Here is a 16,918-nt window from a genome sequence, read left to right as displayed (position 1 = left end):
ATAACGCTATATTGACGGATCACATTGCACTTCATTCATACGTGCGTCCTTATCGAATTTACTGCATCTACAAAATTCGAAATAGATGCAAAAAAAAATGTAAATATTTGGCAAGATTGAGCCTTTAACATAACATCGTGCAGCGAGGATATTAGCAATCAAAATGGTACGATTTACAGGATTTCGCGAGCATAACGCGATAACCAGTGTAACGAATCGCTTAGACATATCGTTCATCTTTATTAGAAATAATCGCAGCTATTCCTCGCGAAGCGCGCTTTCGCAAACCGATCACGACGACACGCCGTTTCTGACAAAATTATGATTTATAACGAAAAAGCGCCACAGACGTGTAAAAAACAAGAGGGCTATTCACGGTTATTATTTTTCTGCGAAAGAAAAGGGTGACAAAACACCGGAAACGATAACGATGAAACGAACCGTCCACGCGCTTGCGAACAAGATAAATTACGTTTGCCACGCGCAGCTCTAATTTCGCGCTTATCTGTATCAATTAACGTCTCGGGTGAAAAATCTAATGTATTTTATCAAAAGTCTAAATTGATGATAATACAAAATATATCATAGGCAATTCAACGTTCATAAATTAATGTCAAATCAAACGAGTATGTTTTGTTTGTATATGTTTTCAATCTAAGTTCTATTAAACTTTATTTAAATTTTCTCTCCTTTTCTTACTTCTTTCAAATTCATTACTAATTCGTTACAAATAAATAGCTATTGTCTCTAAGAAAATAATTACTAACGCATTCTTAAATCACGGCAATTATGGATCTTTTATATCGATATCCCGCTGACACATCGCTTACGAGGGGCAAGATCACGGCACGACCTTGCGCGACCTACTTATATTGAATGGGACAAAAAAAACTCACGAAACGGGACTTTCGATATGCACAACCACATATACTATATAATACATATACATACATAGAAAAGCGTGAAATATCGCGCTGCCTCTATTTCGAACAAAATCAATCCGACTTTGACCTTAACAAATTCCTACGATATTTAATAGCCACTTCAGATTTAATTTGAATATGTACCTATATTTAGCAGATAAATATTGGAATCTTGAAAAAGATATAGGAGATAAAATAAAACTACGTTCGAATTGATTATAAAGATACGAGCATTGGGTCCGCGACATATATGATAAATATTTAAATATTCTAATTAAAATATTCTAATAATAAAATATATGAATATTTAAAAAAAATAATAGTTTAGATGACAACTAAATGCATTACGAATAAGCTATTAAGCGCAACATATTATTTTGAAACGCGCGCAATCGAATATTATGAAAATAAATATTCCCATATTTATTTGACATTTGTCCACTTTACAAAGCAAAACGGAAGTAACGAAAGATTGTATTCATCGAGACAGAATCGCGAACGGAATGACAGCGCGTGGAATCCGCGCACGTGCGTCAGCCATGCACGTCGCAATGGCTGAATGTAAACAAACGGAGCACGATTTCGCGTAAGAAACATTCCTATCATTAATTTTATCAGAAACGCGCGGGGCCATCATTTACGTCGACAGAAATTGAACGAGATCGCGCGAAACAAAACTAGATATTCCTAGCTGACAACTGACGCACTTCAAACTAGGCGTTCGAGAGAATCGCAATTCGAGAGAGATCGATTTAAGCGAGCGCGTGAATTTGTACCTGCAGCTTTTGCTTATCCTCGACCAGGTGCACGTCCTGGTGATCGCTATCCTCGTGACCTGGCGGCACCGCATTCGGGTGTCCGCCCGCGGGTGAACGCGAATCCTTGCCAGAGGCTCGAGGCGGCACCGGTAGGAGCAACTCCGGTCCCGCCTTCTGCATACGTTGATACACGCGGTAGACACTGTTCACGGCCGCGCCGCCAGTATGGAAATCCGGCAGGAAAAAGAACGCGCCGAAGCACACGACGCCAAACGTCAGGAATACCAGGAGGATCAGGTACTTCTCGCGCGGACGGAAGGACCGTCTCGTGAACAACGGCACCGGCACGCCGTTCGCGAAGCGCTGATACGACGGCAACACGCCGGCCGACGTGGTCATCTTACCGCGAACACTCGACACCCGTGCAACGCGCCGCGGCACTTAATCACCACCCCGGTGTTGCGAATCCGCGAAAACTCAAACACCCGTGCGCGTTTTGCCCGTGCTGTCTCAGCCGTCATACGCCATTACGAATGCGAGCACCACCTGCGTGCGGCGGTTGACATCGCTACGGCTGCGATCGCAGCGCCGATCAGCTGACGTGGCGCGCGCGAGAGACAGCGCCACGTGATTGTCAGCGTCACTTACGCCGCGACGGTAACGTGAATCTGATTACGCGCGCAATTCGACTTGCCGTCGGTCAGTGAGAACGCGTATCTGTCACTTGTTCTTCGTATCATACAATGACGAAGGATGATAAGATTCGAAACTTTTAAATTTTATCGTATTATTATTACGCGGACTGTTTTTAAAATTTTATTGTAATATAGTAGCGTGAAATTTTATTTCCAATATTTATCTAGGAAATGGTGAAAGTATGTAAGCAATAATAATGAAGTCTCTGTCAAAATGGAATCAATGCAAAATATTTCATTAATTAGAATATAATAAATAATAAATTTATCCATTAGCAACATTGTCATCTTGCTCCTTTTTTAATATCGATGGTGAATTCCCAGTTTCATAAAATAAAGAACTCTCACAAAAATTTAATTTCCCATCATGCACGTTAATTATAAAGCAGCAAAAGTCCGATTTTTAGTCTCTCTGTTCAAGCAATATTTTATCTCATTCTTTCAACATTTATTTAATCGCGCGTTTTCATTAATATGATTCATTTTGTATTACTTAATGGAATTGTTGCACTACCGACGCGATATACGCGATATCGACATATGTATAATATGTCGCGAATTTTCCAAAAGTCCGATATAAAAGATTTAACAGATTTAAAAGATTTTATAATTTATAATTTAATCTATCGCCGAAAGTGTAAAATTTGATATTTATATATCAATCAACATATCTTTGAAATGTAAACTGAAACATGTCGATACTATCGCTATTATAAGTCATACAGTTTTAACATCATCTCTTTTGCATCTTTTTATTACATATACATATATCAAAGTGCAGTATCATTATCGATCTACGCATAAACGATATTTACAAAGATCAGTTTACATCACAATTATAACATAAGAGTCCTGCATATTTAAAAAAAATGGAAAAATATATAAAAATTCAATGTATATAATATATAAATGTATATAATAAATCAATGTATATATAATATATACAAATTTAATGTAAAGTATAACACAAATAAAATTTGTATTATACTTTAGTCCCTGCTGAAGTCAAATGAGTAAAACTAAAGAACAAAGAATATGAATTGTAAGCATCGTAGTGACTACTACTCAAAAATTCTCCAAATTTGATGGAACGTACGTTCAAGTACGTTTGAGTTTTTTGTATTAATAATATAACAAATACGTATTGTCTATTATGGTTAACGAATTTGATAAGCTGTTTCATCGAATCAATTACCGGAATCTTATCTTCAAGAAACATTCGAGCATGCTAGAATGTTGATATCATCTTGCGGAGCCGATTCTGTTAAACATGTCAATTGTATCTACTATTTCTCCTGTTGTTACATTACACATTTTCTATGGCGCGACAATTAATATATTTCTACTTGATTTTGCTGTTAATCGCATCTATATTCTAAGCAAGATTAATTTGAAGTCACTAAATTGAATCTATGTATAAAAAACTAACAGAGTATTTATATTACTACACATTATTATATATACCCGAATTGCCAAATATATTATTCCGGATATTTATAAGATTTTGGTAATTACTGTAAATGTTTTGTTGAGTACAAAGATGGAACGGATTATCGGGATTTAATGTAATAGCAGAAGTGCTATTGCTAGATGACTTTTCATATTAGAGGCGATCAAACAAATCATTCAAATCAATCAAATCATTTTTTGGCAACCAAAGAATTTTCTTACCATTAAACCATTATTATTCGGGAATGAGATAATAGTGTTCTCTGTATTAACCAGTGTACACATAGAAAGGTGACAGCGACCTTTCTTATACTTTTTCACGATTTGCTCTCACCAAGATTCAATTTTCTTGATAGTAATATCATTAAAATAGATCTACATCTGAAAATTTATCAATTATAAATTGAATTGCCATAACTAAAAATCACTGATTATAATGCAAACATAAAATTATGTAACATTCATAAATACTATTTACCTTTAATTTGAGCGAAAAAGAGAGAATGTTTCTCGTAATAGGTAATTATTTTTATAAGATTATGTACGGTAACGACATCTCATCGAGAATCTGCTACATTGTGGACGACGTCATTAAGTCGAAGAGATGTATGAAGATGGTCGCGAAAATAGCCATGATATACTCCAACGCCAATTATTCACTGTCTTAGATTACGCCAACAGAAATGATTTCCCAATTATTTATAAGAGTACATATTTGAATTTTTGCACCGCAAGAACTCTGAAAAAAAGAAATTGTATTGTTATTATATATTGTTAACTCAATACACTCCATCGTTTATTCTTTTATGTCATGATAATTCTAAAATTATGTATATATTTTGTTCGATTAATCTTTATTCTCAAGAAAAAAATTTTAGAATTATCAAATATGAATTCGTAGGAAGAGATTCTCAGAGAAAATTGGTGAAAACTGGAATAGATATTTATAAGAAATTTATAAGAGAAATATATATATATATATATATATATATATATATATATATATATACATATATATTTCACAATCAGATAAATCTACGTACGCGAATGCATAATACCGATATTACTGGAGAAATGACATGAATAAAAAGCAGAAAGATTACTCGAAAGTGCATTACTTAAAGTGTGAAATTTGGCATATCATCTCGAAAATAAAAACATTTCCGATTCATTCTTATATATATTTTTCAAAATTATTGTACATAAGGAAATGCATAGAAAAAGAATGAATATAATATTTATGCTTATATATTATATAAAAATTATATATATAATAAACTTGCATAGGGAGAGAGAGAAAATGTAAAAAATGATAAATTATTCATGTTAATTGTTTATAAAAAAAGTATATAATAAAGATAATAAAAAAACTTTTAATTTTACTTAGTGTTGTATTTAACTATAATAAACATAATATTTAACTTAACGTGAATTCAATGTAACATGTGATCGAGTTTAATGTTTAATACGATAAGTAAGACTAGATAAGTATGCGGAATGCAAATCTTTGTTTCTCGTTAAGAGAGGATATAGTAAGATAATTTAATGTCTCGTGATACGCGCAATCTTCCTTATGCTATCATTATCAGTCTCAAATAGTGCATTTGGAGAGAAAAAACATTTGTAAAAACGAAAAAAATAACCTGAATCATATTTTATCCTGAAACAAGCGTTATCAAAAGTTATTTATGAAAGATTATTTAATTGACAAACAATATTACGTCAATTTGAAGATCATCATACGATCCGTGAATGTTTCATAGATCATAATAGCACTCGTTTACTGTTGATTACTTCCCATTTTTATGCAAATCTGCGATGTTACGGAATTACTGCCATGTATACCGAGAAATTGTACATAATAAGAAAATTGTGTATAAAAATCGTGCATAATAAAAAGTATGCCTAATATAATCGATATTATATCGACAATCCTAAAGAAGATTTTTACAGTCGTTCAGTAAAGATAGAAGCGATCGCGATGATCATCATTGTTCTATACGTCTTCGCCTTGTTACATGTCCATAATGCAATCGCGTTACCTCGTATCGAAGACGTTATCGTAAGATTTATCGTCAACGCAACACCCATTCTATTTCCACCTACGAGGGTATCTTTACAACTGTGCATCAATTACGGCAAGACTTTTGTATTTTCATGCTTTATTAATTGCCGATCGCGAAAAAAAAAAGATAGCTCGAATTTTTTGACAATAATTGATCAAAATCAATCGTGATCGCGACTACAAAAAATAGAAATAAGTTGATAAAAAAATTTTTTAAAACTTTGATATTTATAAATTATAAATACAGAAAAAGAGAATAGCCAATCAAAGAATATGTAAATCTGTAATCATTATGTCAACAAATATTCATTTTTCGGATAAATATTGCATCTATCTGCAAATTTCACGATTATAATTTTTCAAAACTTTTATATACTATAATTTATATACTATAATTTTATATTTCAAATTATATAAAAGTTTCAAATTATATATCTTTCTCTTTTTCTTTTTCTCTTAAATTTTCAATAATATATTCACCATATAAGCAAAATTTTTAATTATATTATGTGTAATGTAGTGACAGTGTTGCATGGTATTTATTATAAAAAATAAAGTGGATAAATATTAAAATAATATTTATTTATAAAAATATTTAAGGGAGATTCTAATCTTAATTCCGTATCTTTTTTGCAGATAACATGATTGAATTGTCGAGAATATTATCGAATAACCAATTGATGCATAACATTCATAATTTTTACGAAGAATTTGACTCGAGAATTTATAATAATTTAGAACATCGAAATTTGTATGTGTTGAATTTAGATTGTGATTATGCTCTTGATGTTTTACGACAGGTAAAATTTGCAAAAAAATTTCTAGCTAAATTCTTAAAAGAAAGATAATATATTTAAGTCATATATTAAGTCATATATTTACGAATTTCATCATTCATCATTTATAAATATTAAAATTCTCGCTTGAAGTTCACATTAAACTCTATTTATTTTGCTTTTTTAACTATTCTATATCGACACTTAATTTTCGCTTCCAAAATCAAATAAAATAGAATTTTTAATATATTTTCTAATTTTGAATTTTTAAATTCTATTTTATTGCTGTATACGATTAAAAAAAATAATTATTCAATTAATTTTTAATTTTAATAAGATCAAATTATACATTAACCAAAGTTACTGATTTTCTGATTAATTATAGTCAGTTTTATCTCATTTTTACTATATATATTAAATTCCTTCAATTAATCATACTTGATATTCACGGCAGGCAAATTCGAAAAACATGTTTGTGGCCCCCACGAAATGGTTGCTCTTCCAGGATCTAAATATATCAATTGATAATAATAATAACAAACTAGCTTTCATATACAATGACTCAATATTGGAAATCTTCGAGGAGTTAGCCGTCTATCCTGATAGCGACGTGGTCCTTGCTCAAAGATTCGACGATAATTTTCTTCAACTTATGTCCGTATATCGACCGAGCCCACAACGAGGGGTGGTATGGGAAAATCGCGGGAATTGGACAATCGCGAATGGTCTACAAATGAAAACTTTTGATGTGGCTTCGGCACGCAGAAGAAATCTTCAACAGACGGCTCTTAAATCTGCTCTCGTGGTACTTTATAAGTGCTATCGTATTTATCTACTATGCAAGGAATTTATACATCAATGGAATACTTAAAAAGATGTCAAAGACATTTTATTAATATTTTTGTGAAATATATTTTAGTAGTAAAAATATATTTTTTCAAGATTTATTGCAATTACAGATGACTGATCCCAACACGATCAATCATTTAACTGATTTCGAAGATAAATCCATAGATCCTGTTACGAAAGTTGGATATCCATGGATGCTTCATTTAGTGAATCGGATGAATGCAACGTGAGCTCAATTTTGATCGCAAAAATATTTTAATGTCTTTGCGTTACGTTAAAATGTTAAGTAAAGCCAAACATGATATTCTCGCAAACTCTTAAGTCGTTGCAAAACTCAGAGCAACATAATAAAGTCGTAATTCAATTTCAAGATTAATTAACGAGGCCACAGTGAAGTAATTAAGCGATTATGTACATCAAAATGATTGTAAATTATTTTCAAGCATACAACAATGAATGATATAATAAAGAACAAGTATAATAAAGCCGTTCGCATAATTAAATAAGATTCGCATGATGTTTTTCTTAATTATCATCTGCACAACCGATAAAAATTGCAAGCCATTTTATCTAATCGACTGTTTAAGAATCATTTGACTAAACGTCATTTAATATTCATTACCAAACTCATAAATATCATGACATAATTTCTCAGTTGTCTTTGCTTATCGATACATCCATATAAACATAAATTAAAAGTATTTAATGAAAAATAAAATTTTATCATGTAATTTCTTTCTGAATTTATCACAGATTAAATATCTTTAAACAGATTTCAAAGTAATTTTTTAATCAGTATTAATAATTTCAAATTTTTTAAATTGAAGAACGTTTTCTAATCATCATCTTTATGAAAAGGAAATATAATGTGAACACAAGTTTGAAATATACTGTATAGTATACGTAAGATGCTTTAAGCTGACTCGAAATTCTATGGTTTTGTTTTATGCGTTACAGGATAAGTTTCGAAATTACTGATAGTTGGGGATATCGTGCGGAGAATGGCTCTTGGAGCGGAATGATCGGGATGCTGGAACGACGCGAGATTGATATTGGCGGTACCGCTACATTTCTTGTGTCAGAACGTCTCAGTGTTGTGCAATATATCCAATTGTATACAAAGACCGGGTAAGAAAGGCAAAAACTATTTATTAAACTTAAATATATGATCTCATCAATTTTCTATCTTTTTGTAAGAACAAAACTAGAAAGAAAGATGGTAAATCATATAATCTTTGTACATCAATAGTTCGATATTTATGCAAAGTAAAAAGAATTAGTTATATATAAATTCTAGTATTAATTATTTACGTTTTATATTAACATCTATATAGCTCACGTTTTATATTTCGACGACCATTATTGTCGACCGTGAACAATATATTCACTCTACCCTTTCAACGTAACGTCTGGATAGCGATTGGCATATTCCTCGTTCTCGTTTTTTGTTTGCTTTCTTTATCTATCAAATGGGAGTATCATCAGAATAAAGAAATGACAAAATCAGTAGTTTATTGGAAGGAATCAGATTCCACCAAGCCAACAACCAGTGATAATCTACTTATTCTTTTAAGTGCATTTGTTCAACAAGGTAAAAAAATTATTTTCGGCAATATAATCATTGAATTTTATCTCTGAATATTATTTGAAAATAATAAAAAGTTAAGATTTATATACCAAATAAATTAAATCTCATCTTACTCGAACAATTTCATCAAAACAATTATTACTTCGCAAAAAAGTCGTACAAATTAAATATTTTATTTTTATATTAGTATAAAATTTATAGAGCTATTTTTAATTTTTTAATAGGATCTACATATGAACTGTTTCGAATTTCATCTCGAATCATTATTTTAATGTTACTGTTGGCTTCATTAAGTCTCTATGCGGCTTACACAGCAAATATCGTAGGCCTACTACAATCCACTACGGATTCTATCAAAACTCTTCCAAATCTTCTCAATAGCCCGCTCAAATTAGGTGCGCAGGATGTTGTGTACAACCAATATTACTTCAAGGTTCGTAAACCGAAACTACGATAATTAATAATGCAAATAGCATTATTATTAAATAATCTAAGGCTTATTACGTTATCGAAAGTAGCAACAAGAAATAATTATGAAAAATAAATGAGTATTTTATGGTAGTCATTTCAAGATCCAGTTAGAAAAGCGATTGTGGAACAGCGAATCGAACCAAAGGGACGCAAATCTAACTGGATGTCCATAGAAGAAGGTGTACGTCGAATAAAAAACGAACTTTTCGCATTCCACGGTGAGATTGGTTCGATCTACGAATTAATGGAAGATACATATCAAGAGGAGGAAAAGTGCGGCCTGACGGAAATCGATTTCTTAAAAGTCTTATATCCGCTTCTCGTTATACAAATACAATCGCCATACTTAGAAATAATAAAAAATGGGTAAAATATTATTTATGGCAAATAAAAATTCATTAAAATTTAAATTTGCCATAAATAATTTTTAAAAACTTAAACTCTAATGTAATATTGATCTGATTTGACTCAATATTCAGAAAAGTGTTTTCAGAGCTTTAAAATTGGGAGAATACGGACTTAAATATCGCGAAGAGTATCGTTTATATACGAGAAAACCGGTGTGCTTGAGTCAGACTATAAGCTTCATCACCATCAGTATCACGGAATGTTACTTCGCTTTAGCCATAATGGGCTATGGAATTCTTCTCACCATAATTGTATTTGTGCTTGAGTTATTATGGCATAGAAAGTAAATATAATAGAAATTTCATTATTGTATGTTTTCGAATATATTATTATTGCATTTTCTTTGTAGGCAAAATGCATGTGTGACAGAAGAAGCATCAGATGCAAAAATCATTGATTGTTCTGATTAAATTCCAGCAAGAATGTATATTCGTAAAACAAAAAAAAAAAATATATATATATATATATATATATATATATAACCGAACATTTACTAAATTGTTGCTACTATACACTATACACTAAATTGCAATGTGCTTTTATAAGAAATCTTATTAGAAATTTTATTTCTTCTCGTTTATGCTTTCATAGTTCATGCTTTATAGCAACAGCAGATCGTGAATCCTTTTAATATGTACTAAATGCAGTAAAATAAACATGTTACCCCAGAAAGTATATATGCAATTCTTTTAAAAAAGAAAAGATTATTTTAACACTTTCTATGTAATACCGTGAAAATATTTTTAAAATAAATTACTTGTAAAATAATATATATATAATAAATAGATCCTTTCGTTAATGATATAGTGTGCATTTAATCTTGGAAAAAATGCATATAAAAAATCGCGGATATATATAGAATAACTCACAGTTAAAATCAGCCGCGATTTTAAGATTGCGACATACACGCACAAATACAAAATTTATTTTAAATATATATAAAATATTTTAAATTATATTATAAATATCAAAATATTTTAAATTATATTATAAAAATATCAAACATTTTTTATTTAATCAAAAAAATATAGTAAATTTATAAAAATTTATGCAATCGATTTTAGATGGATTGTTATTTTCTTACAGTTATGATTTTTCCTAAGATTCTCTTTTCTTTCTCTCTCTCTCCCTCTAATAATCTCCTTGATTATATTTCATTACCTGATGAAGTGACAAATTACTCTCTTAATATGATACACGACTGAAAAGAACAAACCTTTTAAAATTGTAGGCTATCACATGTATATTCCTGGACAAGTATATTTCTTAAACCCGTGCCGGTAAGAAGTGTTCGTAATAGTTCTTCGTAAAGTCTATCATGAGATCCAACGTACACTCGGGTAACTCTTCGATACATGTCGCTGGGCTGCCAGCGTAACGAGTGAAGGATGGCACGATAGTCTCAGGTGGCACGACCGCACCGTCTTCGATGTAGCAACAATCTTTTAAGACTGATCGTCTGCCCTATAGCAAGACAAACATAATAGATTAAAACAAATACGTTTGTATTCACTGCACTTGCATATTAAATGATTATTGTACATACGATTATGGCATTCTTCCCTATGTAAACGTAAGAACCAACCAGTGCTGCATTTACAATAGCCCGCTCTCCCACAAACACATGATTTCCCATTGTTAAAGGAAAAAAGGCAACCCTAATTAACAGATTTATCGTTTTATAACAAAACAATATTTTGATCATTCTTATAATTTGATGCGATTACAGAATTTGTGCTTGCTTGATATAGCGCAAATTCTGTAATCGCATGTATGTTTACTGGCATTACAATATGCTTCAAGAATTTCAATAAGCGAATTGAAGCTGTCAGTGCAACGCATTTATAATTAATATAATCGAAAATTTCACTCACCCTCTACTGAATTTCTTAAAAGGCGGTCGGATGACCGCATTCTTGCTGATTATGCAATAGCGACCAGTTCTGACATTGGCCAGATCACCCCTAATGATAGCGTCGGATTGTACTATCACTTTTCCATGCAATACAATATTCTGTGAACCGCACAATACTGTCAGCCTGCTCACCTTATTTCCTGAAGCCTGAAATATTACAAGAATGAGGTTATGTATCACGTTTTCGACATTTGCAAATGCGATAGATATCGCACAACATAACTAAATTGGTTAGGTCGTTTTTATCGTTTTTAACAATAACTATAATTTTTTGCGTTCTTCAATGTTAGGTATTTTCGGTACTATTTTCGGTACTATTTTATTGATATAACTGATATACACTTTAATCACTGCGGCTATTTATTACCGTTTCAACGTATTCGGCTTTGTTATAATAAATATCCTGTGGCTCCATTTTGTTGTATTCTTGTATAATACAATCGTATATTGTTTAATGTTTACATTACTACAAGCAAACAATGCTTTAATCAACCGATTGTGTCCCAAGTCACACACAGCAAATAATAAGGCGGGAATCTTTCACTTCATTAATCTGTCACTCGAGTTGAAACGTTAAAACTCCAAACTCGACTGCCATCAGCTGACGAATCGAATCGCCATCTGCTGGGAAAATTGAGCACCGTTTCAATGACGTAAGAAAGTGCGTGTCAATTTAATCCTCAGCTGATAGCATGAAGTCTTTTAAATCTCATAAAAAATTGCTTTAATAGTGATATAAGATTAAAATCGTAAAGTGATATAATTAAAATTATTTTTTTATCTTTTTATTCTATTCTTCATCTTTTTTCAATGTTGATAAATATTTTTGAAAGGAAAAGTCATATGGAAACTTCAAATAAATAACTTATTAAAAATCATATCTGCTTAAATACTATTTCTTCCCACTATCATACATATTACATTATATAATAAACTCCAGTATACGTATATTAATATATTTAAAAACTCTCTCTAAAAGTGAATCAGTGTATTATCACTGAAAAACAGTAAATAGTCACTTATTACAAATACAACAGTTATAAGTACAGCACTGTAAATCAGTGATATTTTATTGAAAGAATCAGTTAATAATTTTGACTGTTTCAATCAGTAATATTTCTTACGTTATTGTCAGTAATATTAAACTACAATTCATCTCTCTATCTGTTTCATAGAAACTTAAAAATTTTATTTATATTTACTAAATATTTATTATATTAAAAATTTTATTTTATTTATATATATTACATGCACATTGAACTTGTTATTTTAAATAGATAACGAACGAATAATTTTCATTAAGTCGCCAGATATTTATTTGTCCGACTTATAAAGATCGATTTAATATCTGAAGCCTCTCTATTGAGATTGTATCAGAAATTAAATCGAAGTAATACTTCTAATTTTAAATGTCGCTCTTTGCAAACTTTATATAATTCTTATGACTAAAATTAAATACGAGAGAGATAGCGATCGTAGCGATAAACGAACGAACTAGCGATTACTGGTTTTACAGTAAAATTTACTGGTTTTACAGTGAATTTTATTTTAACTGACCATAATCAGTGAGATATAAGATAAAATAACAAAAAAGTAAGCGTTTCCACTGAAGATCAGTAAAATACTCACTGATTCTCAGTGAAATCTTATTTTACTGTTTAAATTAGTGATATTTTCACTGATTCACTTTTAGAGAGCTGATTCTTCTTAAATTCTATTAAAATATTTAAGCCCGATTTCGATCTTGTAGATTTACAAAATATCATGTGCAAAACAATATAATTAAGTTTTGAGCATAATATAATAATACTTGAATGCGTGTGTGTTAGTATTTGCCAATTACAATGAATATCAAAGTAAAATGAAAAAAAAAAACTAATCTATCTCGATTTCAAAGAACAATTAAATAAAATTGAAAATAAATTATTATTTATACATATATAATCATTATTTATATATATTATTTATATATAATCAGATAAAATTGCTAAGATTTATATCATCATATATTTTTAGGAAATATATATAAATAAATTTCTTTATATTCCAAAATAATATATTTTATTTAAACAAAATTAATTTTATATGTTTATTTATTAAGGAAATTAAATATAAAACTCAAGTATAAATCATAATTTAATCAAATAGCAATGTGAGCGAATAAAAAATTTATAACTATTGTCATATGCATATAAATAATTGAAAATAAAATACTTTATTATTATTTTTCATATGTTTATTACGAGAACGTAGAGAATCCCTCGTTAAATATTCATAGCAATTTGCATAAATCTTAAACAAAGATATTTGTACTATCAAATATCTCTCTGTTATACATTATGATAAAATTTATATTATGAAATCTAAATTCTTGAGATAGGACTTGAGAAATAAAACAAAAGAAAAAGAAATAAAAGAAGCAACTCTTACGCTGTTCATAAAAAATTCATTCCATTCGTTTACTCATTCATAATTCCGCAATTTTCTACGAAAATAACTATGATATAGAAGAAAATGTCCCAAAAATTTGATTGAGAATTAATATACATTATTGAGAATTAATATACATTATTTTCCTCTGAAAGCATTTTTTTTAATTCTTTACTTTTTAGTTAGTATCGTATTTAACAATAAATAAAACCCGTTTGATACGAGAATCGCATTACAAAAGTAATCATGAGAGTAATAAACGAACATATTTTTTATATCAAAAACTTCTTGGTTTTCAGTTCTTCAATTACTATTCTAATGTTTAATTTAATACAAACCCAATTTATCTAACATCAGAATTACGTTCAACACAACAATTAGATAAGTGTACTAAACATAAACGTAAGAATGTAAATTTTTCTCCCACGATAAAAGAAAATATATAAGATAATTAAGAAAATATATAAGAAAATATATATAAGATAATTTCTCGAAAATTATAACCGCAATTTAAACGGAAAGAAATATGGGAATAGGTCGCTCAGCTGCAATTCTTCGTAGATTTCTCAAGTCAATTCCTTACACTATCACTATCGTCTTGAATACTGCATTCGGAGGAACGAAAATGTGCATTTATAAGAACGAAGAAAGTTGGTTATAAATCTTAAGAAGTATCTGGACATATAGAATCTGCTGATTAAGTCATATTATATTATGCCAAGCGGAATTATGTCAAATTGTTGCACGCTAAACGAGCATCTATCGGACATTTTTAAATATTTACGAAGTCGTAATAATACTCGTTATCGTTGATGCTCCCCCATTTCTTTGCGGATTCGTTATATCGTTACACACGAATTATATGAAAATATCATGAATATCGAGATATTGTAGTACGAAAAATATGATACGCGAATATACACTCAATATCATCGACAATCTCAACAAATCTTTGCAGTTGCTTAGAGGAGACGAAAGTGATAGAAATGATCCTAGTTGTCCTATTCTCTATCGCGTTTTCACTCGGCCGTGTTGTAAACGCATCATCTCGCGTCGACGACATTATTGTAAGATTTATCGTCAACGCAACGCCCGTCCTATTCCCACCTTCGAGACTATCTCTACAATTATGCATCGGATACGGTAAGACTTTCATGATTATGTATGTCAATCACCTAGTGCGAAAGAAAATTAAATTTTTAACAATAATCAATTAGAAGCGATTATTGTTATTATTAAATTCATTTTTTTATCGGTTACAATTTGCTGCTAATGAAAATATTTCATTCAAAAATGAGGACTTTAAAATTTGGGGAAAAATGATCTTGATAAAAAAATTACGTTGATTATAGCATTTCCCAATTGGAATAATTTCTTCCTACATATTTTTCCCTGTTATCAAGAGCAAAATATTTTAAATAGTCAAATTACACGATTTATTCTGCATATGTAATGTAATGATATATGTTCTTTCTATTCATTACTGAAAAAATGTATAAGAATATTTAATGTATTCGAATTAACTCAAATATACTCTCATAGATGACACGATTAAATTATCGAGAATACTATCGAAGAATCACTTGACGCATAGTATTCATAATTTTTATCAAGAATTCAATCCAAGAATTTACAATAATTTAGAACATCGAAATTTGTACGTATTGGACTTGGATTGCGATTACGCCAGTGATGTTTTACGACAGGTAAATTTTTTGAACGAAATATCACAAAAATTTCTAAGCATAAATTCAATTATTTCAATAAAATAAAATAAATTTCAAATAAATTTTATTTATGATATGGAGAAAATATTGATTAAAAACTATCTTTGCATAGTTTAATATAGAATTATAAATATTTAATAATTATATATAAATAATAGTAATAAACAGATCTTATTATACATATGTAATATGTATAATAAGTATACATATATAATTATATATAATTAAATATAATTATATTTATACAATTATATATAATTAGATATAAACCTTTTCTCGGGATTATTACAAGAATTGTAATTGATTTGACAAGTTACAATAAGAATTAAAATAATAATGATCAGTAAGAATTGTCGAAATGTTTGAAAATTCGATTAATATTACAATAGTATATTTCGTAGAAGCTCCTCAAAATACAAAGACTTTGCCTTCCAAACTGTCAACAATCAATATTTCTTGTATCATTAGAACAAGATATATTTATAATCTAATTTATTTTATCAAAATATACAGAACGTTTTCAAATATTTTATTTGTTTGACAAAAGCACAGTACGAATACGAATATAAATAATAGATGTAGATATCATATGTAAATTTCAGATAAAATAATAAAAAAACTAGTAGAGATATTCTATCATTGTATCATCATGAATTTTATTCGTCACTCACGTAATTTTAAATTTTGCAAACAAAATCGATATAAAGAGTATTTATTCAGTTAATTCAATACGATGGAGTTACGCATATTACTAAAAAAATCACTGAAATTTTGATTGTCTAATAATCACAGGTTGCATTTTTTTTATATATCTGTATATTAATCTCCTAGTTAATATAATCAATGTCTCAAATTAAATGACAG

At 29.7% G+C, this 16,918-nt stretch overlaps 3 protein-coding genes and 1 long non-coding RNA gene across 7 annotated transcripts in view; 1 reads left to right on the top strand and 3 right to left on the bottom strand.

Annotated features, from left to right (window-relative positions):
- Alpha-man-ia (alpha-Mannosidase class I a) overlaps positions 1 to 2,219 on the bottom strand; it is a 478,743-nt gene extending 476,524 nt beyond the window's left edge. Inside the window, exon 1 of the mRNA XM_083101236.1 lies at positions 1,700 to 2,219. Coding sequence (XP_082957362.1) covers positions 1,700 to 2,080 — 381 coding nt within the window. The 5' untranslated portion in view covers positions 2,081 to 2,219. The remainder of the gene's footprint in view (positions 1 to 1,699) is intronic.
- LOC145972519 (ionotropic receptor 84a-like) lies at positions 1,676 to 10,513 on the top strand. The gene is made up of 10 exons (XM_083101238.1): positions 1,676 to 1,978; positions 6,527 to 6,690; positions 7,121 to 7,471; positions 7,626 to 7,741; positions 8,473 to 8,643; positions 8,850 to 9,106; positions 9,328 to 9,536; positions 9,666 to 9,940; positions 10,068 to 10,265; positions 10,332 to 10,513. The coding sequence occupies exons 2-10, from the start codon at positions 6,532 to 6,534 to the stop codon at positions 10,390 to 10,392; spliced, it is 1,797 nt and encodes a 598-aa protein (XP_082957364.1). The 5' UTR covers positions 1,676 to 1,978; positions 6,527 to 6,531; the 3' UTR covers positions 10,393 to 10,513.
- Positions 3,115 to 4,206, bottom strand: LOC145972542 (uncharacterized). The gene is made up of 2 exons (XR_014439201.1): positions 4,048 to 4,206; positions 3,115 to 3,637 (listed from the first exon to the last, which is right to left on the bottom strand). It is a non-coding gene; the product is annotated as an uncharacterized LOC145972542 (long non-coding RNA).
- On the bottom strand, positions 4,304 to 12,505 carry LOC145972533 (dynactin subunit 5-like). Of its 4 annotated transcripts, none has more exons than XR_014439193.1 (5): positions 12,265 to 12,505; positions 11,857 to 12,044; positions 11,529 to 11,640; positions 11,199 to 11,446; positions 4,304 to 4,564 (listed from the first exon to the last, which is right to left on the bottom strand). XR_014439193.1 is itself a non-coding variant. In XM_083101256.1 (4 exons), the coding sequence occupies exons 1-4, from the start codon at positions 12,310 to 12,312 to the stop codon at positions 11,249 to 11,251; spliced, it is 546 nt and encodes a 181-aa protein (XP_082957382.1). In that variant the 5' UTR covers positions 12,313 to 12,505; the 3' UTR covers positions 10,886 to 11,248. The 4 variants fall into 4 exon arrangements, 1 of the variants encoding a protein (XP_082957382.1); XR_014439194.1 differs by lacking the exon at positions 4,304 to 4,564 and adding an exon at positions 8,742 to 8,977; XR_014439195.1 differs by lacking the exon at positions 4,304 to 4,564 and adding an exon at positions 10,886 to 11,143.
- Positions 12,506 to 16,918: the final 4,413 nt, after the last annotated feature.

Source organism: Camponotus vicinus, unplaced genomic scaffold (assembly GCF_025532165.1).
Source record: "Camponotus vicinus isolate PSW18456_S1 unplaced genomic scaffold, iyCamVici1.0 SCAF_5, whole genome shotgun sequence".
NCBI lineage: Eukaryota > Metazoa > Arthropoda > Insecta > Hymenoptera > Formicidae > Camponotus > Camponotus vicinus.
This window is presented reverse-complemented; position numbering and strand designations above follow the sequence as displayed.